The following is a 24293-nucleotide window of genomic DNA, read 5'->3' as shown; positions in this document are numbered from 1 at the left end:
ACATGAAGAAAAATTATTAATGATTCCTACAAAACAGGAGACTAAAGGACAAATTAGCTCAGCCCTTCATGCAATGTTTTGCCTGTACAGCTTGGACAAAGCAGGGTTTTCAATTTCACGATCTACTGGAAACAGCAGAACAAGCTATGCCTCTCTTTATCATGTGAGTTTGTGTTAGAAAATGATTTCATGAGGCATACAAAGGCATGTTTTCCATCAAATTTGCACACAGAAACTTGAGCTAACATTTGCAAATGTTTCAATTATTTGTTTGTATTTTTTTATACTACGTGTAGATGTTAATCCAAAATCAATTACATCTCTTTTGACAGTGTTACTAATACTATCAATATCATCATTATTGTTACTTTACTAATATTATCATCAACATAATTACAATCATTACTTTTATTGTCATTACTACTATTCTCATCATCTTTATCATCACTGATATTATGATTATCATTTCTAAATATTCCATGCTGGCTAAAAAGGTGCTTCTTTCCCATAATCATCTTTTAGACATCAAAAAGAAGCATATATCTCCCTCCAGATAATTTCTATTAAGGTCTCCTTTTTCATAACTATAGTACAATAATATCTACCTGAAACTGTGATTCTCTAATTTTGTCTCATGATGACCACAACTTGTTTCTTTCATGTCATACATCTGGCTTAAGATGTCCACAAAAACACCATAGAGCATATCAGATCTTACCTTTGTTCTGTAGTGATTGTGCTGGGCATGCGCAAGAAGGGCTTATAGAACAAAGACTCCTCAACAGGGCCATCCAATTTGTCCAGCTGGTCCACTACACCCACCTGTGGGTGAGGAGCTGCTTAGGTGCAGAAAAGAGTTAAAAGTGCTCTGGAAGTGTCTCGAGATCAGTAAATATCGAGTGTTCTTTAACTGTATCTAGTGCTCATTATATCTCTAGTCTTCAGCAATACCTAAATGAACTTACTGACTTTACAGTGCTTGGTAAAGTATCTAAATTGCTTAGTAATTTCTAAATTCACTGGTAAAAACCTGAGAGACTAAAAGGAAATCTCATAGCACTTATAACTCTCCCTCAGTTTGAGGAGAAAGAATATCAATTACATATCCCTGCATATCACAGAAGGTGGGAGCAGGGGGCTACAAGTCCTTCTTCCCATATGGACTTCCTGAATTGGGAAAAGGAGCTAAGCAAGCAGTTTTTTCCTTAATGGCTTTGTCACTTGTTTCTGGTGTTACCTCACTGAGGTAGCAAAGTACAGGAGCATTAGGTACAAACATTAAGTAGAATAGATTGGAACATTAGGTAGGAGCATTAGGTAGTAGAAGTAGGTTGGAAATACAACGATACACAATCCTAAAATCCTTTTTATGGGTCTCTTGTAGCTCTGTGGCTTTACTCCACACATAGGTAAAAAAAAAATAAAGGATTTCTTTGAAACTGTTGTTACCACACTTCACTTGCATGAAGATACATCTTGACTGAAAAATAACCTTCAGTAAAACTGTATGATTGGGAGTAAAGTCTTGTTAAAGCACTTCTTACTTCAAAGGAGCCTACAATTCCCTGCTATTGGAAGTAGTGCAGCCCGGGCATTTCACATGCCCTGGTTCAAACCCACTGTTGGCACGTAGACCCCAGTATACTACATCATTCTAATTTGCTCTATTCCGTGCACGCCATTCACCCTCATGCATTTTCAGGCCCCGATCACTCAAAAATGTTTCAGAAGTAAAGGGAACAAGATGGGGTACACCAAACTGGTGATGGAAGGTTAAAGTGACAAAGATCTTGAATGATTGGGGCCTGAACATGCTGAAGGATGAAAGTTGTGTAGAGGACTGAGTGAACTGGAACTTTGTGCAATATTGAGGTCAACATGCTGTCAACAGACTGAACCAGGGCATGTGAAGCGGCTGGGTAAACCATGGAAAGGTCTGTGAGGCCTGGTTGTGGATAAGCAGCTGTGGTTTGGGTAGACTGTAAATGACTGATGGAGAATGGGTGTGAGCAAATGCAGTCCTTCGCCTGTTACTTGCTCTACCTCACTAATGCGGGAAATGCCAATCAAGTATGAGAGAGAGAGAGAGAGAGAGAGAGAGAGAGAAAATTGTTTAATGCATAGTCCAATATATACCTTTAGTGTAACTTACAAAATATCCATGAATAATCGTACGTACTTCCTCTTTTAATAAGTAAAATTTGTTCACTAATATACACAAGCTTATTCTGCTATAACTACTTTAGATAAAATTCTATCTTAAAGTTGATCAATTAATACTAAGCTGATTCCATATTTTCATAGCTTTACCATACTTAAAAATCAGAAAAGAGGTTCCTGGGCTTGGTTTTCTCTTATCTAATCAGTCACTTGAGGGCGAAGCGTCTCAAGGAACATCAGTTTAACATATACCAGAAGCTTTTCAAGTCCAGATGACTCACTCACCATAGACCAGTTGGAGGGCATCAATCCACTCTCTATGTTGCCTTTTAACAACTGTAGAATCTCCTGGGTCTGGCGGGGAAACTCTCCATATCTGTTAGGGAGATGCAAGAACATCTATTGAAGTTTCAATATATATTCTTTTTAACACATTCGACATTTCCCGCATTAGCGAGGTAGAGTCAAGAACAGATGACTAAGCCCCAAAGGAAAATAATGCTCACTTAGCCCAGGTCTCTGTTCCTCCTTTTGGGAAAGTAAAACAGGAAGGGAGAATTTCCAGCCCCCTGCTCCCACCCCTTTAAGTCGCCTTCTATGACACGCAGGGAATACCTGGGAATTATTCGTTCTCCCCTATCCCAAGGGATAATTTATATGGGGAGGTGATACCAAGTAGTGGTGATGTGAGAAGATGGAGTGAGTATTTTGAAGGTTTGTTAAATGTGTATGATGATAGTGTGGCAGATATAGGGTGTTTTGGTCGAGGTGGTGAGCAAAGTGAGTGGGTTAGGGAGAATGATTTGGTAAACAGAGAAGAGGTAGTAAAAGCTTTGCGGAAGATGAAAGCCAGCAAGGCAGTGGGTTTGGATGGTACTGCAGTGAAATTTATTAAAAAAGGGGGTGACTGTATTGTTGACTGGTTAGTGAGGTTATTTAATGTATGTATGACTCATGGTGAGGTGCCTGAGGATTGGCGGAATGCTTGCATAGTGCCATTGTACAAAGGCAAAGGGGATAAAAGTGAGTGCTCAAATTACAGAGGTATAAGTATGTTGAGTATTCCTAGGAAATCATATGAGAGGGTATTGATTGAGGGTGAAGGCATGTACAGAGCATCAGATTGGGGAAGAGAAGTGTGGTTTCAGAAGTGGTAGAGGATGTGTGGATCAGGTATTTGCTTTGAAGAATGTGAGAAATACTTAGAAAAGCAAATGGATTTGTTTGTAGCATTTATGGATCTGGAGAAGGCATATGATAAGAGTTGACAGAGATGCTCTGTGGAAGGTATTAAGAATATATGGTGTGGGAGGCAAGTTGTTTGAAGCAGTGAAAAGTTTTTATCGAGGATGTAAGGCATGTGTACATGTAGGAAGAGAGGAAAGTAATTGGTGCTCAGTGAATGTTGGTTTGCAGCAGCAGTGTGTGATGTCTCCATGGTTGTTTAATTTGTTTATGGATGAGGTTGTTAGGGAGGTGAATGCAAGAGTTATGGAAAGAGGGGCAAGTATACAGTTTGTTGTGGATGAGAGAGCTTGGGAAGTGAGTCAGTTGTTGTTCGCTGATGATACAGCGCTGGTGGCTGATTTGTGTGAGAAACTGCAGAAGCTGGTGACTGAGTTTGGTAAAGTGTGTGAAAGAAGAAAGCTGAGAATAAATGTGAATAAGAGATAGCTTATTAGGTACAGTAGGGTTGAGGGATGTGAATAAGAGCAAGGTTATTAGATACTATAGGGTTGAGGGACAAGTCAACTGTGAGGTAAGTTTGAATGAAGAAAACCTGGAGGAAGTGAAGTGTTTTAGATATCTGGGAGTGGATTTGGCAGTGGATGGAACCATGGAAGTGGAAATGAATCATAGGGTGGGAACAAGAGTTCACATATATACCCTTCAGGAGACTAGTCACAGTTCCATGCAGCTCTCCAAGAATTAATAGTTATCTGTAGTTCTCAAAGAACTAAATTTCTCTATGACTGTCAAGGTACGAGAGTTCTCTCAAAACCTTAAGGAACTAAAGTTCTCTACAACTACCAGCAAAATTGGCGTTCATTTGCAAAAATAATTATATATATATATATATATATATATATATATATATATATATATATATATATATATATATATATATATATATTTTTTTTTTTTTTTTTTATACTTTGTCGCTGTCTCCCGCGTTTGCGAGGTAGCGCAAGGAAACAGACGAAAGAAATGGCCCAACCCTCCCCATACACATGTACATACACACGTCCGCACACGCAAATATACATACCTACACAGCTTTCCATGGTTTACCCCGGACGCTTCACATGCCTTGATTCAATCCACTGACAGCACGTCAACCCCTGTATACCACATCGCTCCAATTCACTCTATTCCTTGCCCTCCTTTCACCCTCCTGCATGTTCAGGCCCCGATCACACAAAATCCTTTTCACTCCATCTTTCCACCTCCAATTTGGTCTCCCTCTTCTCCTCGTTCCCTCCACCTCCGACACATATATCCTCTTGGTCAATCTTTCCTCACTCATTCTCTCCATGTGCCCAAACCATTTCAAAACACCCTCTTCTGCTCTCTCAACCACGCTCTTTTTATTTCCACACATCTCTCTTACCCTTACGTTACTTACTCGATCAAACCACCTCACACCACACATTGTCCTCAAACATCTCATTTCCAGCACATCCATCCTCCTGCGCACAACTCTATCCATAGCCCACGCCTCACAACCATACAACATTGTTGGAACTACTATTCCTTCAAACATACCCATTTTTGCTTTCCGGGATAATGTTCTCGACTTCCACACATTTTTCAAGGCTCCCAAAATTTTCACCCCCTCCCCCACCCTATGATCCACTTCCGCTTCCATGGTTCCATCCGCTGACAGATCCACTCCCAGATATCTAAAACACTTCACTTCCTCCAGTTTTTCTCCATTCAAACTCACCTCCCAATTGACTTGACCCTCAACCCTACTGTACCTAATAACCTTGCTCTTATTCACATTTACTCTTAACTTTCTTCTTCCACACACTTTACCAAACTCCGTCACCAGCTTCTGCAGTTTCTCACATGAATCCGCCACCAGCGCTGTATCATCAGCGAACAACAACTGACTCACTTCCCAAGCTCTCTCATCCCCAACAGACTTCATACTTGCCCCTCTTTCCAAGACTCTTGCATTTACCTCCCTAACAACCCCATCCATAAACAAATTAAACAACCATGGAGACATCACACACCCCTGCCGCAAACCTACATTCACTGAGAACCAATCACTCTCCTCTCTTCCTACACGTACACATGCCTTACATCCTCGATAAAAACTTTTCACTGCTTCTAACAACTTGCCTCCCACACCATATATTCTTAATACCTTCCACAAAGCATCTCTATCAACTCTATCATATGCCTTCTCCAGATCCATAAATGCTACATACAAATCCATTTGCTTTTCTAAGTATTTCTCACATACATTCTTCAAAGCAAACACCTGATCCACACATCCTCTACCACTTCTGAAACCACACTGCTCTTCCCCAATCTGATGCTCTGTACATGCCTTCACCCTCTCAATCAATACCCTCCCATATAATTTACCAGGAATACTCAACAAACTTATACCTCTGTAATTTGAGCACTCACTCTTATCCCCTTTGCCTTTGTACAATGGCACTATGCACGCATTCCGCCAATCCTCAGGCACCTCACCATGAGTCATACATACATTAAATAACCTTACCAACCAGTCAACAATACAGTCACCCCCTTTTTTAATATATATATATATATATATATATATATATATATATATTTTTTTTTTTATACTTTGTCGCTGTCTCCCGCGTTTGCGAGGTAGCGCAAGGAAACAGATGAAAGAAATGGCCCAACCCCCCCCCATACACATGTATATACATACGTCCACACACGCAAATATAAATACCTACACAGCATTCCATGGCTTACCCCAGACGCTTCACATGCCTTGATTCAATCCACTGACAGCACGTCAACCCCTGTATACCACATCGCTCCAATTCACTCTATTCCTTGCCCTCCTTTCACCCTCCTGCATGTTCAGGCCCCGATCACACAAAATCTTTTTCACTCCATCTTTCCACCTCCAATTTGGTCTCCCTCTTCTCCTTGTTTCCTCCACCTCCGACACATATATCCTCTTGGTCAATCTTTCCTTACTCATTCTCTCCATGTAACCAAACCACTTCAAAACACCCACTTCTGCTCTCTCAACCACACTCTTCTTATTTCCACACATCTCTCTTACCCATAAATTACTTACTCGATCAAACCACCTCACACCACATATTGTCCTCAAACATCTCATTTCCAGCACATCCACCCTCCTGCGCACAACTCTATCCATAGCCCACGCCTCGCAACCATACAACATTGTTGGAACCACTATTCCTTCAAACATACCCATTTTTGCTTTCCGAGATAATGTTCTCGACTTCCACACATTCTTCAAGGCCCCCAGAATTTTCGCCCCCTCCCCCACCCTATGATCCACTTCCGCTTCCATGGTTCCATCCGCTGCCAGATCCACTCCCAGATATCTAAAACACTTCACTTCCTCCAGTTTTTCTCCATTCAAACTCACCTCCCAATTGACTTGACCCTCAACCCTACTGTACCTAATAACCTTGCTCTTATTCACATTTACTCTTAACTTTCTTCTTCCACACACTTTACCAAACTCAGTCACCAGCTTCTGCAGTTTCTCACATGAATCAGCCACCAGCGCTGTATCATCAGCGAACAACAACTGACTCACTTCCCAAGCTCTCTCATCCCCAACAGACTTCATACTTGCCCCTCTTTCCAAAACTCTTGCATTTACCTCCCTAACAACCCCATCCATAAACAAATTAAACAACCATGGAGACATCACACACCCCTGCCGCAAACCTACATTCACTGAGAACAAATCACTTTCCTCTCTTCCTACACGTACACATGCCTTACATCCTCGATAAAAACTTTTCACTGCTTCTAACAACTTTCCTCCCACACCATATATTCTTAATACCTTCCACAGAGCATCTCTATCAACTCGTATCATATGCCTTCTCCAGATCCATAAATGCTACATACAAATCCATTTGCTTTTCTAAGTATTTCTCACATACATTCTTCAAAGCAAACACCTGATCCACACATCCTCTACCACTTCTGAAACCACACTGCTCTTCCCCAATCTGATGCTCTGTACATGCCTTCACCCTCTCAATCAATACCCTCCCATATATATATATATATATATATATATATATATATATATATATATATATATATATATATATATATATATATATATATATATATATATATATATATTTTTTTGCTTTGTTGCTGTCTCCCGCGTTTGCGAGGTAGCGCAAGGAAACAGACGAAAGAAATGGCCCACCCCACCACCATACACATGTATATACATACGTCCACACACGCAAATATACATACCTACACAGCTTTCCATGGGTTACCCCAGACGCTTCACATGCCCTGATTCAATCCACTGACAGCACGTCAACCCCGGTACACCACATCGATCCAATTCACTCTATTCCTTGCCCTCCTTTCACCCTCCTGCATGTTCAGGCCCCGATCACACAAAATCTTTTTCACTCCATCTTTCCACCTCCAATTTGGTCTCCCACTTCTCCTCGTTCCTTCCACCTCCGACACATATATCCTCTTGGTCAATCTTTCCTCACTCATTCTCTCCATGTGCCCAAACCATTTCAAAACACCCTCTTCTGCTCTCTCAACCACGCTCTTTTTATTTCCACACATCTCTCTTACCCTTACGTTACTTACTCGATCAAACCACCTCACACCACACATTGTCCTCAAACATCTCATTTCCAGCACATCCATCCTCCTGCGCACAACTCTATTCATAGCCCACGCCTCGCAACCATACAACATTGTTGGAACCACTATTCCTTCAAACATACCCATTTTTGCTTTCCGAGATAATGTTCTCGACTTCCACACATTCTTCAAGGCTCCCAGAATTTTCGCCCCCTCCCCCACCCTATGATCCACTTCCGCTTCCATGGTTCCATCCGCTGCCAGATCCGCTCCCAGATATCTAAAACACTTTACTTCCTCCAGTTTTTCTCCATTCAAACTTACCTCCCAACTGACTTGACCCTCAACCCTACTGTACCTAATAACCTTGCTCTTATTCACATTTACTCTTAACTTTCTTCTTTCACACACTTTACCAAACTCAGTCACCAGCTTCTGCAGTTTCTCACATGAATCAGCCACCAGCACTGTATCATCAGCGAACAACAACTGACCCACTTCCCTAGCTCTCTCATCCCCAACAGACTTCATACTTGCCCCTCTTTCCAAAACTCTTGCATTCACCTCCCTAACAACCCCATCCATAAACAAATTAAACAACCATGGAGACATCACACACCCCTGCCGCAAACCTACATTCACTGAGAACAAATCACTTTCCTCTCTTCCTACACGTACACATGCCTTACATCCTCGATAAAAACTTTTCACCGCTTCTAACAACTTGCCTCCCACACCATATATTCTTAATACCTTCCACAGAGCATCTCTATCAACTCTATCATATGCCTTCTCCAGATCCATAAGTGTTACATACAAATCCATTTGCTTTTCTAAGTATTTCTCACATACATTCTTCAAAGCAAACACCTGATCCACACATCCTCTACCACTTCTGAAACCACACTGCTCTTCCCCAATCTGATGCTCTGTACATGCCTTCGCCCTCTCAATCAATACCCTCCCATATAATTTACCAGGAATACTCAACAAACTTATACCTCTGTAATTTGAGCACTCACTCTTATCCCCTTTGCCTTTGTACAATGGCATTATGCACGCATTCCGCCAATCCTCAGGCACCTCTCCATGAGTCATACATACATTAAATAACCTTACCAACCAGTCAATAATACAGTCACCCCCTTTTTTAATAAATTCCACTGCAATACCATCCAAACCTGCTGCCTTGCCGGCTTTCATCTTCCGCAAAGCTTTTACTACCTCTTCTCTGTTTACCAAATCATTTTCCCTAACCCTCTCACTTATATATATATATATATATATATATATATATATATATATATATATATATATACATATCCCTGGGGATAGGGGAGAAAGAATACTTCCCACGTATTCCCTGCGTGTCGTAGAAGGCGACTAAAAGGGAAGGGAGCGGGTGGCTGGAAATCCTCCCCTCTCGTCTTTTTTTTTTTTAATTTTCCAAAAGAAGGAACAGAGGGGGCCAGGTGAGGATATTCCAAAAAAGGCCCAGTCCTCTGTTCTTAACGCTACCTCGCTAACGCGGGAAATGAATAGTTAAAAAAAAAAAAAAAAATATATATATATATATATATATATATATATATATATATATATATATATATATATGAAGATAGTGCATAGAAACGCGCACCTTCATAGAACATACAAACCTCCAACAGCCAGGATCGAACCCGGGAACCTATACATGAGGCGGGAATGCTAACCGATATGCTATGGGCCTGGCTATTAAGAATACAAACTACATATCCCTTAATTCATCTAGGGTAGCATTATCTATACATTTGGTGTTTAGCCATCCAGTCACAATGAAGTTAAATATCTGAATCATTAATGAAACACAGCATTTATTTGGACCAAGTGACCGATGCATAAGGCACAGGGTTATCCCTTGACTACGGCGACGAAACCCCTGAGTACGATGACTTTACGAATCGCACGACAAGGATGAAGCCATCGTACTCAAAAAGGTTCTGCCGTCGTCTTCATGGGATCAAAATCGTTGCACTCAGAGAGGTTACCCTGGCAATCGAGTTGATGGTTAGTGGTTTCATAATCGTCAGTGGGAGCATCTGAAGTCGAGTAACCCGTCACCGCAGAGATTACTGGCTATTATGGAGATAAGACGAGCTTGTGTGGTCGGGGGGGAAACTCATCTGCCTACATATAATGTGATATTATCACTGCCTGGCAACTTCTAGTCCACCAGTCACGCCGGGAGTAGGTTATTTTAAAACGTTTTTCATCACAAATGAATAGTAATGTTGTGTCATTCTCTTACTGTAAAAACATTTCTGATTCTAGTAGTGTAGTATCATGTGGGGATAAAGCTACACTTTCCCAATGCCATAACAGATGGACAATAGGATATATCTGAACTGCTGACAGTAATTATACGAACTTCAGTGGACATCCTGGTACCCCTGCATCAATGTAAATTATCCACTACTTTCTTTTGAGCGTTACGACCACGTACGACCTATAGTTTTCCAGTAAGTCAGTGCGTAAACGGGCTCAACTATGTTGGATGATGAAATGGCGAACCAATTCCCAGGAAATACATCACTCATGCGCGAACAAGGCCAACCCCAAGAGTACAGTACCAGCCCCTAAGTACGATGGCTCATAATCGAAGGGGAAAGTCAATGAAGACGACTGAAACTATAAAATTACTGAAGGGGAAAAAAAGAATTCCACGTCAGGAGTAAATTTTTGTTAAATTGAGCCTGCGCTGGCTTCCTGCTCTTTGTCCAAAAATGGCTGGGAAGTATGCTCGAAACTTTAGCCAGGGCTAGTGGGATAATCCTTGGTGACCACCCATGGATCCTCCTCACAACAACAGTGAAATATGCCAGATTTATCACTAGTTGTGAAAAAAAAACTGCACAAAGCTCTAAATTTCCCATTTCACAACTTTTGGAAATACTACACGACTTTCTTTTTTCCAAATATTCAATGCAAGGGAATGTGTTACCAATTAACCCTTATAAAGATACATCAAAGTATGCTATACAGCCAGATTATCAGGGTCGGATATTCAGTAAATATTCGGCATATTCGGTATCCAAACAGATAGTAAAAATCACTAACATGTGCATTCCCCCAAGCACAACTGATGCATATCAACTATAGATAAAAATATAATCCATATCAATTCTTTTTTCTCCAAAGACCAAAAAAACACTGCAATATTCTACCTAGCTACGAAAATAATTTTTTATCATTCACCTCCCTAATCAATGCAATGGTTATGTTACTTTTCTATATTCTGTATATGAAATATTTCGCTTATTAATCAAAAAATATCATTATTAATGTCTGTAGTTGCTATAACCCAAGCTGCACCAATACTGACAAATCAAATCCACCTCATAACAATAATGATCACAGTAATGCACACACAAAATTTCACAAATGGCGTATAAACGCCGTAGAATACGTTACCATCCTGTCAGCTTCCTACGTTATAGAACACCTAATAAACTACAACAATAAACTACCATTCAAGAGTATCATTTTACAGTATGAAACCAGTTAAAAAGCCATCAGTGTGACAATACCTATCTGGAAACACGTCTCCACACCATTTACTACTGACGGTTTGAATGATTCCCAACTTCTTAACTATCCCCCATATATTCAAACATATTATCTCTACTTGTACAACCTTGGTGGGTCTGGCGTAGACACGTTTCATCAGCCATCAAACATATATGTGGGTTTTAGACTGTATTAAAATCTTTATCAAATGAGGCTTGTACGCAAAAGGTGACCATACGGTAAAGACTAGGCTTTCGCGGCAAACCTTTTTTGGCGACCCTTTTTTGTAGGGAGAAAATTTTAAAGATGATTAGCTTTGAGTGTCGTCATGCAAACATAACATCGATTTCTGTACACCCCTCGGCGCATGATGATAATAGTAATAATAATAATGTAATAATGATGATAATGCAACCAAACTTTTTACGACTTTTCAGCCTTTTCACAAACCCCTACAGTGCCCCAAAATGCAGACGTGTCCATGAGAGCCTGCCTGGCTAACCCAACGACAAACGGTGACTAATATCTTACATAAGGACAGAGTCAGAGGCCGGGCAAGCAATATCCTGTTCTAACGGCAGGTAACCTTGAACCTTGACCAAGTTTTACTCCGAAGCGCACACTGTCTGCCCCTGGGTATGGCAGTGTGACGTTTAAAAAAGAAAAGATACAAAGAAGAAAATTCTGTCTACGTTACAAAGCCTTCAAGGAGAAACTCTCTCTAAGAAATACTGACCTTGACCTTCGACCTGGTGACCCCATTATGACAGGTCTTGTTGAAAGGTCAATGTGAAAGTCTGGTGACGGGAGGTGAAAGTGTTAGGGTACAAAAGGATTAAGGACGACGACGTATAAACGGAGGGATTTCTCTGTACTCCCATCGCTTCAACTCTAGCAAGCTACTATAGTGCTTAAAGGCAATATATATATATATATATATATATATATATATATATATATATATATATATATATATATATGCTGGTGACCACAAGGGAAATGAAAAAAGGATCTGAACGTTTCTGTAGGTAAATACCCATTTCCTACGATAGAAAAGTTTAAAAATATATATGAAAAAAAATAAAGGAAAGCAATAATCACTTATGAAAATAAATGGGTTAGCATCGCTTCCGCAGTGTTGACACCTTACCTACAATATTCTTTCCTTACTTTTAATTCTCTGATCTTTTAGGTTCTCGTTACAGATACATTCCCTCCCCTTTCAACTCGTTCCTTGGGACAAATATCCTTACCTCTGACTTACAACAGCATATGTAAGCTTGGTCAAGGAGAGTCAGGACTTGTTTTTATGTTCTGGGTTTTATAAACGTGTGGCCTACAGTAAACATGAGTTGACTTCATGGAAAAGCATAACCACGTATAATAAACACGTATATATATCTTAAACTTCCAATATTCAATTCTGTTACGTTTCTGCACGCCGTTTTCAATAGTCTGTAAAACAAGGCTACGTTAAGGCCTCAAACGCAGAAGTCTGCGCGCGCAAGATACTGTTGTCGCGTTGCTTAAAAAAAAAAAAAAAAAAAAAAGTGATGTTGAACGCAAGAAACAGTCCTCACGCAGGCATAAACAAACAAACAAGCAGTTACGAGGACCAAAAACGAAGACATCTGACGAAAAGTGGTCCACAGCTTCAGAAGTTAGATGACAGAGTGTAAAATAAAAATAAAAAAAGAATCAGAAGACTGTTGCTTAATTCATTTCAGGCTTTACAAAAAAGAAAAAAAAAACTTCGAACCCGTAGCTTTTAAATCCTGCCATGGATGACATTTCTCCAAGACATGTGTCAATGAAAACAGAATTTATACTTCTTAAGTATTTCGTATTTCTAGAAAACATTACCCTACAGAGCAGCCACCATAATAATAATAATAATAATAATAAAAAGAAGCGAGTCTCGCGTTCACACTTTATCAAACCTCACGAGACAACACGAATGGCTGTATTAATTTTGAAATCCATCAGATTCTCGCGTAAAAATCACTGTTGCTGAGTGTACGTACAATGGTGATTACGTACGCAGATGCTTAGGTAAAATGCCCACAACGGGAGGAAATGGATGCATTAATAATCCCTTGTGTATATCAGCATCTTCCTCCAACTTTTAAAAGACTTAAGAAAGTTGAGAGTATCCCCCCCCAACATGCAGTCAAGCCATGAAAAGATAACACAAAAGATGATGAAGATGAACAATATATCCGGGAGGTTCTGGCGCCTTGCGTTTCTGAGTTATGCGAGAATCATCAGGGCAGAGAAAAAAGGGACCGTCTCCCACACGTGAACGTGGCAGGTACTTCCCTAAACCCCTCACACCTTAACCAGTGATTAGTATGTAGGCTGTTAATGCCTATGACTTTAATGACAGGATCTTATAACATACACGAGCCTTTTGCAACTGCAGCACAAGCAGTTCTGTCTATCAATATACATCAACAGGTTCCGACATAATTAATAGGACCACACTTCGACCGAACAGAAATCCTCTATTTTCCCAATACTACCAAAACTACACTCCACATCATCACCAAATTAGACTTCTCTATAGGTACAATTTTTTTTTTTTTCACGCGTGATCGTCCCAAAATTAACAACCCCGCATCACCACACACAACATGAGTGCCCCCCCCCCACACACACACAAGCACCCACAGCTTAAGTGTGACACATCACACGCTCATACTCAAGCTCTAACCTGGAGAGGAGCTTCTGGTAGTCATTGTAGGACTGGAGGACCATGTACTTCTCCACCATTAGGCGCAGGTCCTCCTGGGGGCCTTCCAAGAAGCTGACAGGGGCGAAGTACCTGTAGGGGGAGGAGATGCAACACGCTGTACTCTACTGTGTCCTAATCTGACACTAACCACCAAGTTGGCTGTGGTGTAAGCTCACGACACGAAAATTTAGGACCTGCTTGGATAGTATTATCACAACACTAAAGGGTATTAGAGAAAGGGAGCTTTCAAACAGACACACACAGCTTAACTAAAGAGTATTACAGAAAGGGAGCTTTCAAACACACACACAGCTCAACTGAAGAGTATTAGAGAAGGGGAGCTTTCAAACAGACACACACACTGCTCATTATGGGGATGTCGTCCCTCTCATACACACCTCACATACACACCTCATTAAGGGAAGCTGTTCCCCTCATACATACACACACACACACCTTGTGTAGCAGAACCCCGTTCCCCGTCTACCACTCCCAGGCATTTGTACTTATTACACAATATCTCGTTAGGCGGTGTGGGTCAGCAGTTCTAGTGAAGCCGCGTCCCCCCTCCTCACCAGTACTGACCTCAAGTAAGAGAAGTTATCGATGAAGGTTTTCATCTCGTCCTTGAAGATCTTCAGGTTAACGCGATCGTCCCATGAGAGAGATGTGGCATTAATCTGCTCTGCTCGCTCGAGGAACTCCTCACACTTGGCCTGCCAACCATGGGAAGAAAACTTTTTTAATCTTGCAATCATAGTCTCCCCGGAACGTTTACTTGCAGATGCTAGTTGATAAGAAACGTTTATTATCCTACAGGAAAAACGTTCTACTGTCTTAATCTATCTTTGGATGGTTAAGTAAAGGTTATATACTCTATCCTTGGATTGCTAAGTATACTTATTCTTTCCTTAGATTGTCAACGAAAGTTTACTTAATCTATCCCTGGATTATTGAGGAGGGCTTACTTAATCGATCTTTGTACTGTTAAGTAAGTATTGCAAGAACATTAAGGAAGTATCGCAAGAACATTATCAAATCATACCATTCATGAAACAATACTGTATATGTAACCCAAGCCAACCACACTACCACCGCCATAAAGTCTCCACTATAGTAGAACTTGTTCCTGAAGGAGTGTGTGTGTCTCCCTTCTGCCACTCTATGAACTGTAATTCCTGTCAAGTGAGCTGATACACTAAAAACTAGAAGGGACTGTTCCTAAGAGACAGTTAACTATGTTGCCTGCTGTACTATAAAGTTCTAGGTTAAACCTATCTTGCATAAGGAACAAAAACGACAGTTATTAGACATAAAAAAGAGACACTGTAGCTCACCCTACGCCACATATTTCAAATTTCAGCAAAAAACACAACTATTACTCACAAAAATTACAGAACTTCACCATCGACTCAAAAACGACACATTTAGCTTAGGGAACTCACCTTTCGTTTTTCGTAGTGTTCCATGCTGTAGCTGTCTAGACGACCAGCCGTGTTGTCGTTGATGCCCACCTGTAGTCCAATAAAAAACAACGTAATAGTCAGAAAAATCGGCACACAGTTAACCTAAACCAAGCAAAAAGTTTTGGTCCTTAGTTACAGTCAAGGAGAGTTAAGGTGAGTGAATGATTTTATGGAGAGTCAGGTTAAACACAGCGGAGTTCAGGGGAGTTCGAGAAAAAGGCAATGAGGATTTGAGAGAGAGTCAAGATGGAGAGTTTGGGCGGAATTACATTAAGCTTAGTCTGCCTAAGCATTTTTTCACAGAAAAGTTTCATGTGAAGGTATACTACGACCGAAAACAAATGTCTACAGTGACTAAATTCTGGCTCAGCGTAACCAGTTAAAGACAAAAATGTACATAATATAATGTCATACTTATACTACAAATAAAGTCATACTTATACCACAAATAAAGTCATACTTATACTACAAATAGTCATATTAATACTACAAATAGTCATACTATGAATAAAGTCATACTTATAACTATAAAGTCATACTCATACTACAAATAGTCATACTATGAATAAAGTCATACCTATACTATAAATAAAGTCATACTCATACTACAAATAGTCATACTATGAATAAAGTCATACTTATACTATAAATAAAGTCATACTCATACTACAAATAGTCATACTATGAATAAAGTCATACTTATACTATAAATAAAGTCATACTCATACTACAAATAGTCATACTTATACTACAAATAAAAATAAATCAAAACCAAACACACACAGTCAATAAAGCAATTGAAAAACGAACATAAAAATCATTAAAACCACATAAGCATTAAATTTTATATAGAGAATAGAGTTTAAGCATATTTCATGGTATGTCCGGCTACCACGCCCGTATGGGTGGGTGGGGCAGTCTGAGATGAAGTTTGGTGGGCACATTCAGGGCTTCTAGCGACAAATCTCGGTAACAAACATATTCGAAAATAAAGAGAAATTTAAAGGAAATAAGGGTAAATATAAGTCGTCCAGTCCGTTACTATGACACATGATCCGGGTTTACGGAGGAAACGTTTTTCCGTCTTATTGGACTTGAATTTCACATATATAACTAAAATAACGCTATGAACATACTAAAAAAAAAAATCTAATATCAATTTAATAATGATGAAAACTTATATTCAGCTAACTCAAGTATTTTACAATTCTGTAATGAGCTTTGATTTTTCGAAACAAATTTATGGTGGCTCTCTAAACAAATGTTCTAATTTACGTTAAGATAAATAAGAACCATGATATATGTGTAATAATACAATAAATATTTGAGACTATCGATTGGTCACAAGTCAATGCGCTGTGCAATATTTTTCAAATAAACTGTATGGAAACATGAGAATGACATATGATGTTTCTACCAATGTCGACCCTCGATATTTCAACACCGCTTGTGTCTCTCGTACAACACTCTATTCAATGCGATTGAGTTTTTCCAGCAGCTGATGGAAGATGACGCGAGTCTAAGACAAAGCTGAAAACGTGACTGGAATTCACACGAACAAATATTTCCTTACGCAGGAAATCCACAACTTCAGTAGTCATGCAATGGATTTTCCCGACCCATTTAAACAAAACTTGGTATTTTCCGCATTATTTTTTCTTGAATTCGCTACTGACTCTGTTTATTCAGCGTACAACATTTCGTGCCACTTCGGCATCAGGATACAGTCTTCTACTGTTCTCCTTGTCAGCAGAGAGCACTTTTTGCTATGTTTTCAATGAGTTTAAGACACTTTTTGCCTTTCCTTAAGTGTATATGACACTGACAAAGTAACACTATATATCACTAATCTTAAAAATGGGGGAAGGCATCCAGGCCACCTTGCACAGGAGAAATGAAATTGGGGGTTTCATATACATACTTTCCACATAAAGACATAATTCAATCATAAACATAGCCCTAAACAAAAAGATGACTAAATTTCAGCTGCTAAACATTTCTGCTGGCTTCATACTTTGAGAATATTTCATTCAAAATCCAGTTTCAAACACTCAGGCAGATTAGCTTATAATCTACTTTTTTTTTCTCTCTCTCTCTCTTCCCACCGCAAGTAATTCATCTTTCTACTCTCTTGTTTCCTCTCTTGATCAGTAGCATCCTTAACATATCAACTTACTTGACATCAGCAGACCTACAAATGTAAATCAGAGCTGGCCAAATTAAAATTAAAAAAAAAAACTATCTAAAATTCCTCCTTGAGTGGCGTTTTTAGTTTAGTTTTCACAAAAAAAAAAAAACCTTCAAGGATTATTTTTGTCGTTCTAAAACAGCTTTCAAAGTTCATTTTCTAACCCATCAAGTGACTTTCAAAGTTTAGGTTTTCCTACTGTCAAAGAAAATGTCAAAGATTAGTTTTTGCCATAAAAAAAAAATCTAAGTTTAGTGTTTGGTGTTGTTAAAGACCCTACACACTTTACACTCTACCCCTCTCCCAGGACACCTTCTCTGGTCCTCACCCGGGTAGCGAACTGCGGGGAATCCTGGGTTTTCCAGTGCCAGTAATCCTGTGTTAGGGCCAGGAGGTCAGGCCGGGGCGACGGTTGGGGTAGTGATGGTGGAGCAGCTGGGGCCACGATTCCGCGGGGTTCCCCCAGCAAGAGCACCAGCAGCTGCCCCAGCAGAAGCGGCGGGGGCAGCCTGGTGGTGACCTTCCGCCGACCCATTTTGACCTGGTGAAGGAAAACGGGGCTGAAGAGGACTTGGCAGACTATTTATGCTAGCAAAACTATAATAATAATAATAATAATAATAATAATAATAATAATAATAATAATAATAATAATAATTGATAATTATATTATCCATGACTGTAGCCGGCAGTGAGCACAGACGTCTACCTTAGAGACAAGATAGTAACATCAGGTACCACAAGGCCTATACCATGATCTGTGAACCAAGAGCGGGGAGACGCAAGGTCGACCCTATGGACCAGAGCAATTGGAAAGTTAGCTCTTAAGGACCAGAGCGGGAGGACGGAAAAACTGGTTCTGGTTGAGCGGCTGTTGCTGGTTCAAGTCAGCGAGACATGGAGAAATGCGACGAATCTCGAGTTCTTTTACCTCTGACCCCAATAAAACCCTTACGAAATATAAACCTCGAATTAACAATGAAAATATATATATATATATGAAGGTGCAGGACTACTTGGGATGATCTACCTTCTGACACCAAGTCTCTGGATCATATGGATACGGAGTTCCTCTTACAAAATGACCCAAGAAAAATAATAATAATAATATAAAAAACGCAAGAAAAAAAGGGGGTGGGGTGGGGTAGTGGGTTATGACTAATCACTTCGGAAATTTTCACATCAAACGAATCACTAATTTTTGAGTAGGAAGAAAAAAGGAAATAGAACAATAATAATAAATGGGCCAGAAGAAAACAGCAAAATGATACTACAAATTGCTTCTACTACTAACAATAATAATATCAATAATACTAATAAAAATAATAATAATGATAATAATAATAATAATAATAATAATAATAATAATAAACAATAAAACTTTCTTAATGGTGTGAATCAACAATAAAAACAGCAACAATAATAGTTATGTAAAAATGTAAATACCATAAATATTAACATTGCTAAAAATGCTGATGCTGATAATATGGAAAATATCAACACTATCAGTTATCTTCTATAAATATGTAGCAAAACGCAAGCAAATCTCACGTCATGCCGTCTAACAAATAACTGAAATGTCAAAATAAGAATTTATGTATTACTGTAGAGCCTATCTCCCAGAAAAACAGCGAATGTATCCAGCAAATAATTCTATTACGAAAATGTCTAGTTTTTCGTTTTCAGTTGCTTGAAAATAAATCTGCTTCACATAGTTTTCGCGAGTCCATCTTTCTTCACAATGTTCGGATGTTTCCGAATAGTAGTTCTCCTTCACACTAGGTTCATGTTTCAGAATAGTTCTGCTTCAATGGCTACCGGGTTCGGATGTTTCAGAAAAATTCTGCTTCACATTGTATTTGGATTTCAGGGTCACTGTTTTACATCAGGTATGGCTGTTTGCGAATGATTTTGCTTCTCATTGTGTTTGGGATTTCAGAACACGTCATACCCTGGTCAGGAGTTTTAGAATGATTCTGCTTCGCATCGGGTTCGTCGTTTTAGAATGATTCTATGTCAAATTCACACACACACACACACACACACACATACTCAGAATGGGTACTTGGTATAAGCTAGGGTGTGTGTGTGTGTGTTCATACGTATGAATAAAGATATGGTACACATACACAAGGTTAAGGAAACGGGGCAACACGAGTGGAAAACTTTCTCCCCGTAAAACACAACTAGTGTGCAAACTCACACACACAACACACATCATTTCAAAAAAATTTGCTGCGTCCCGACGAAAAAAAAATCAATTCAAATGATTCAAAATTATCTTATTACAAAATGGTCTGACGCTAAAAGTTGCCTTCCCTAAATCATAAGGAGTCTGGTAGCTCAAAATAGCATTTTCAAAGCAAGACTGACTGCATGACAACCCAAAAAAGTGGGACAAAAACAGCTAAAAAGGCACAGCGTCTTTAACAAAATCATAAAAGCAACTACTCATGCGGCAGCCGAAATACCAGGATAAAAGAAGCCTAGCAAACAAAACTATCCGCAACATATGGGAAACCTTTTACGTGCTGGTTTTATCAACTGAAAATCGAGGTAACATGACGCATGCAGTGCACCAGACTACAATGATTGTGTGGAAAGGAAATAAAAACAAACCAAGTTTCCGGATGCGTAAAACACTCATCGTAAATCAACGTCCGGTAATTTGGCTTTACAATGACCCACTATTTTCACTTCGCACTATCCTAAATTCACCTCTCTCCTTGGTTCTTTGCCTAACATACTTAGTAATGAGTATTTCTAATTCATGATTCATAGAAAACGGAGTCCCGACGAAAATTTTGGTTCAGTATTTACCTTCCTTGCTCCACTTCATGAGCAGCTTCCCGTCTTTTCCTGTTGATGTTGTTATAATCATCGCGAAGCGGCCAAAGTTGTGACAACAGACAAAATAACAACACAGAACTTCGACGAAAAATGAGACTAGGTTCAGGGAATCCAGGTGACCTGACCTTTTCCTCTTCTTTGTTTTGTTCCACTAATGTTCCAAGACTATAAATCAAACTCTGTGAGTGACAACTATCTACATATAAAAGATTTAAGATATCTGTGAGGTTATTCTTCTGGTTACAAAAATTGAATCACTATTTCCCTTAATTTTTGTAAGGTTAATTTATTTTGTTGACTCACAAAGAAAATTAGTAAAACTGACGATAAAAGATTAACGACTGCTATACGAATCAGATGCGGTGTTGGAACATACCACAATTAGGTTAGGGAAATCGCGACCCCGTGTTCTTTTCATTTAACGCCCTTTAACTCCACTGAAGATTGCTGCTGGGATTTTTTTTATTACGGTAGATAAGATAAGGTGTGTTAAGGTTTTTTATGTAAATAATTTCTTCGGGGATCGCTTTTTTCAACCTCATATTTTCAACACGAGAAACAGCTCTCATCACGTGATCCCGGATGGCCATAATTTTTTCAGAATTTTTTTCTCTCGCTTTGATCCACACCCACGGTAAATATGGACATTCCTCAAGAAGTGTAACAACTTTGTGCGAAAAGTCGGTATCTCCACAAATAAAGTCGCATGAAGAAAGTACTTAAATACCAAACATTATTGGAATAAGCTTCGTGGGCTACTGAGAAGCTACGCTACTTAGAGGCTGGGCTCGGAGTGGCTAGGCTACATAGAGGATAAGCTCTTGAGTGGCTAGGCTACATAGAGGATAAGCTCTTGAGTGGCTAGGCTACATAGAGGCTATCTCTATATGACGCTAAATTCGTTGGGTGGTGGAATCATTGAACCATCAAAGGAAATAAGAAGTTAGTGAAATTCTTCAATAAAAAAAAATAGGTGAAACGAGAAAAAACAAGGTTTTTCAGAGTTAAAACCTCAATAACTTATGAAAGACAAAAATGGGTTTGGGGGGAGCGCTAAACTGCAGCAGGGGGTATAAGTCCGTCTTCTTGGAATATCCCGTCCAGATCTGACATCCAAGCAGGCGGGACGTGACGCTGCCGAAGAACTAAGAGACGCTGGAAGTTCCTTAAGGAAGAGGAGGAAGGCAGTTTGAGTTGAGTCATCACATCAGGATCGTGAGGGGGATGTGAGAGGAGGAGGAGCGGTGGGAGGGGAGAGGAGAGCAAGGGGGTAGCACTACCCACCCACCTCCTCACACCAGTCATGCTGAGACTGTCCTCGGGGTATGGACGGCCTGCTCTCAAGCCTTCCATCAGGGGTTATGCGGGGAGGGACTGCCCCTGGGAGCTGGGCAAGGTCAAAGGCCAGGCCATCATGCCCGAGTGTTGTACTGTCGTGGTCAAGGGGTTACGGGCTTAGAAGGGAAGCCTAGCCCTTGTAAGGAGACCTCTGGTGACGTGTCATAAGAGCTAAGATTACAAAACGCTTGCACTGCTTAATGACAGCTAAGCTTCCATAACCCATATTGCATGTTATGAGAGCTTAGCTTATAGAACCCTTGTTCCGTGTACTGACAGATAAGCTTACAGAACCCTCGTTATGTGTAATGACAACTAAGCTTATAAAAGACTTTTTACGTGTAATGACAGCTAAGCTTGCAAGACGTTACATGTAATGACAGCTAAGCTGTAATACATGCAATGACAGCTAAGCTGTAATACAACACGAACGTCACGTATAATGACAGCTACACTTACAACACCTAAGTGTAATGACAGTTAAGCTTACAACCCCTACGTCACGTTTAAAGACAGCTAAGCCTACAACACCTACGTCAGAGTGTAAAAACAGCTAAGCTTACAAGACTGACAAAGAGCGGTCCTATAAGGTCGCTCACACCATTGACTTATATCACAAATATCATTCTATTGCGAGGGCAGTAGGATAACAGGGAGAGGTCCAGTGAACACCTGATCTTCCCTTTTTTTTTCCCCTTACCCCAGTGTAACAAAAAACCCACTGGGAAATCTGAACGTCTCCCCACCACTTGTGAAATCTCCCAGTGGAAGTTCATGGCTGTCTAGACGTAAGGTCTGTTGAAAATACGCCATTCTGTATTCAGAGGTGGAGCAGCGAGTGCTCAAGACACAGGTGTTACCGGACTCTGCCTGCTTGAGGTTAAACCTGCGAGGGAAAAGTCGCCCTTTTGACGAAGCGGTGTCATCCTTATCTGACGGAAGAGAGTCTCGTTAAAGAACTTCTTGCTTCAAAGGGGTCCACCCCGTCCCTGGTGCTGAACGTAGCGCAAGCTTGAAGGTATAGGAACCCCTGGTTATGGGGCCCTAAGGTTGTGTGTGTGTGTGTGTGTGTGTGTGTGTGTGTGTGTGTGTGTGTGTGTGTGTGTGTGTGTGTGTGTGTGGATCTAACAACGTCACATTCTTTCCTCCTCGTCGGCCACATCCAAAGACTGTTGATCCCCAGGAGTTTGTCTACCGTGCATCTCTATATAACTTCCACCCACAGTATGGAGGACAGTTTTCTAATATCGAAATAAAAAATATCCAACGTATAGGGTAAAAAAAAAAAAGAATGTAAGATACTTTGGAAACATATTGATCATCTAGATGAAGAAAAATACAAAACAAATTTTTGGACCATATAAAAAAAGTAAAAATTCCTGGACCTCGACATGAACAGCAACACCAGAAACAAAAACAGCAATGCCATCTACCAAATAAAAAAATTCATCTAAAAAAACGAGTCACCGGTAACACCTTCCACATCCCTTAACCACACTCAGTAGCAACAACAGGAGCGGGAGTAACAGTAGCAACAGCGGCAGCATCAACAACAGAGGAGCAGCAACAGTAACAACAGAGGAGCTACAATAACAGTAGTAACGGCCACAGTAACATCAGTAATGCCAGTAGCCGCTACAGTAACAGCAGTAACGCCAGTAGCCGCTACAGTAACAGCAGTAACAGCCGCAGCAGTAACGGCAACAGCGTCCAGAACAGGGGCAGGAGGAACAGGAGGAGGAGGAGGGTGGCTGGCGGTGAACACTGAGGGAGAGCACAGTAATAACAGTTATTTGATCTGTCTCATTTCTAGCGACAAGTGGCGGGCGGCCCAGTGCGGCCGCTGCAGGTCCCAGATGGTGACCTCTTCCTCCACCACCACCATCACCACCACCACCTGCTCCAACACCCATACCACCACCACCACCCAACCCCAGCACTTCCTTTTCCCCTCCCACCACCACCACCACCACCTGGCACCATCGCCACCATCTGCCCCACTATTTCTTTCCCTCAACCCACCTGACACCACGACCTGCCTTTGAGACTCCCTACACACCCATCATCAACTCTTCGCCTCCCACTACCTCCCTCGCCACACCGCCTCCCCCCGACTATCTCTAGCGGCCTTATCCAAGGCTCATCAAGCAGCACCAGGTCAACCGTTATTACCACC

At 40.4% G+C, this 24293-nt stretch overlaps 1 protein-coding gene across 3 annotated transcripts in view; it reads right to left on the bottom strand.

Moving 5' to 3' along the window:
- The window catches only part of LOC139747378 (uncharacterized), a 74269-nt gene that overhangs the window by 9819 nt on the left and 40157 nt on the right, over nt 1-24293 (bottom strand). For all 3 annotated transcript variants that reach the window (XM_071659628.1, XM_071659629.1, XM_071659630.1), the window contains exons 3-8: nt 18258-18470; nt 15721-15789; nt 14861-14991; nt 14255-14365; nt 2446-2536; nt 719-822 (exon numbers count right to left, since the gene is read on the bottom strand). In XM_071659628.1, the coding sequence (XP_071515729.1) occupies nt 719-822; nt 2446-2536; nt 14255-14365; nt 14861-14991; nt 15721-15789; nt 18258-18464 (713 nt within the window). In that variant the 5' untranslated portion in view covers nt 18465-18470. The remainder of the gene's footprint in view (nt 1-718; nt 823-2445; nt 2537-14254; nt 14366-14860; nt 14992-15720; nt 15790-18257; nt 18471-24293) is intronic.

The sequence above is a fragment of the Panulirus ornatus genome, chromosome 68, assembly GCF_036320965.1.
Source record: "Panulirus ornatus isolate Po-2019 chromosome 68, ASM3632096v1, whole genome shotgun sequence".
In the NCBI taxonomy this organism is placed as follows: domain Eukaryota; kingdom Metazoa; phylum Arthropoda; class Malacostraca; order Decapoda; family Palinuridae; genus Panulirus; species Panulirus ornatus.
Note: the sequence above shows the minus strand (reverse complement) of the source record. Positions and strands in the feature narration are given on the sequence as shown.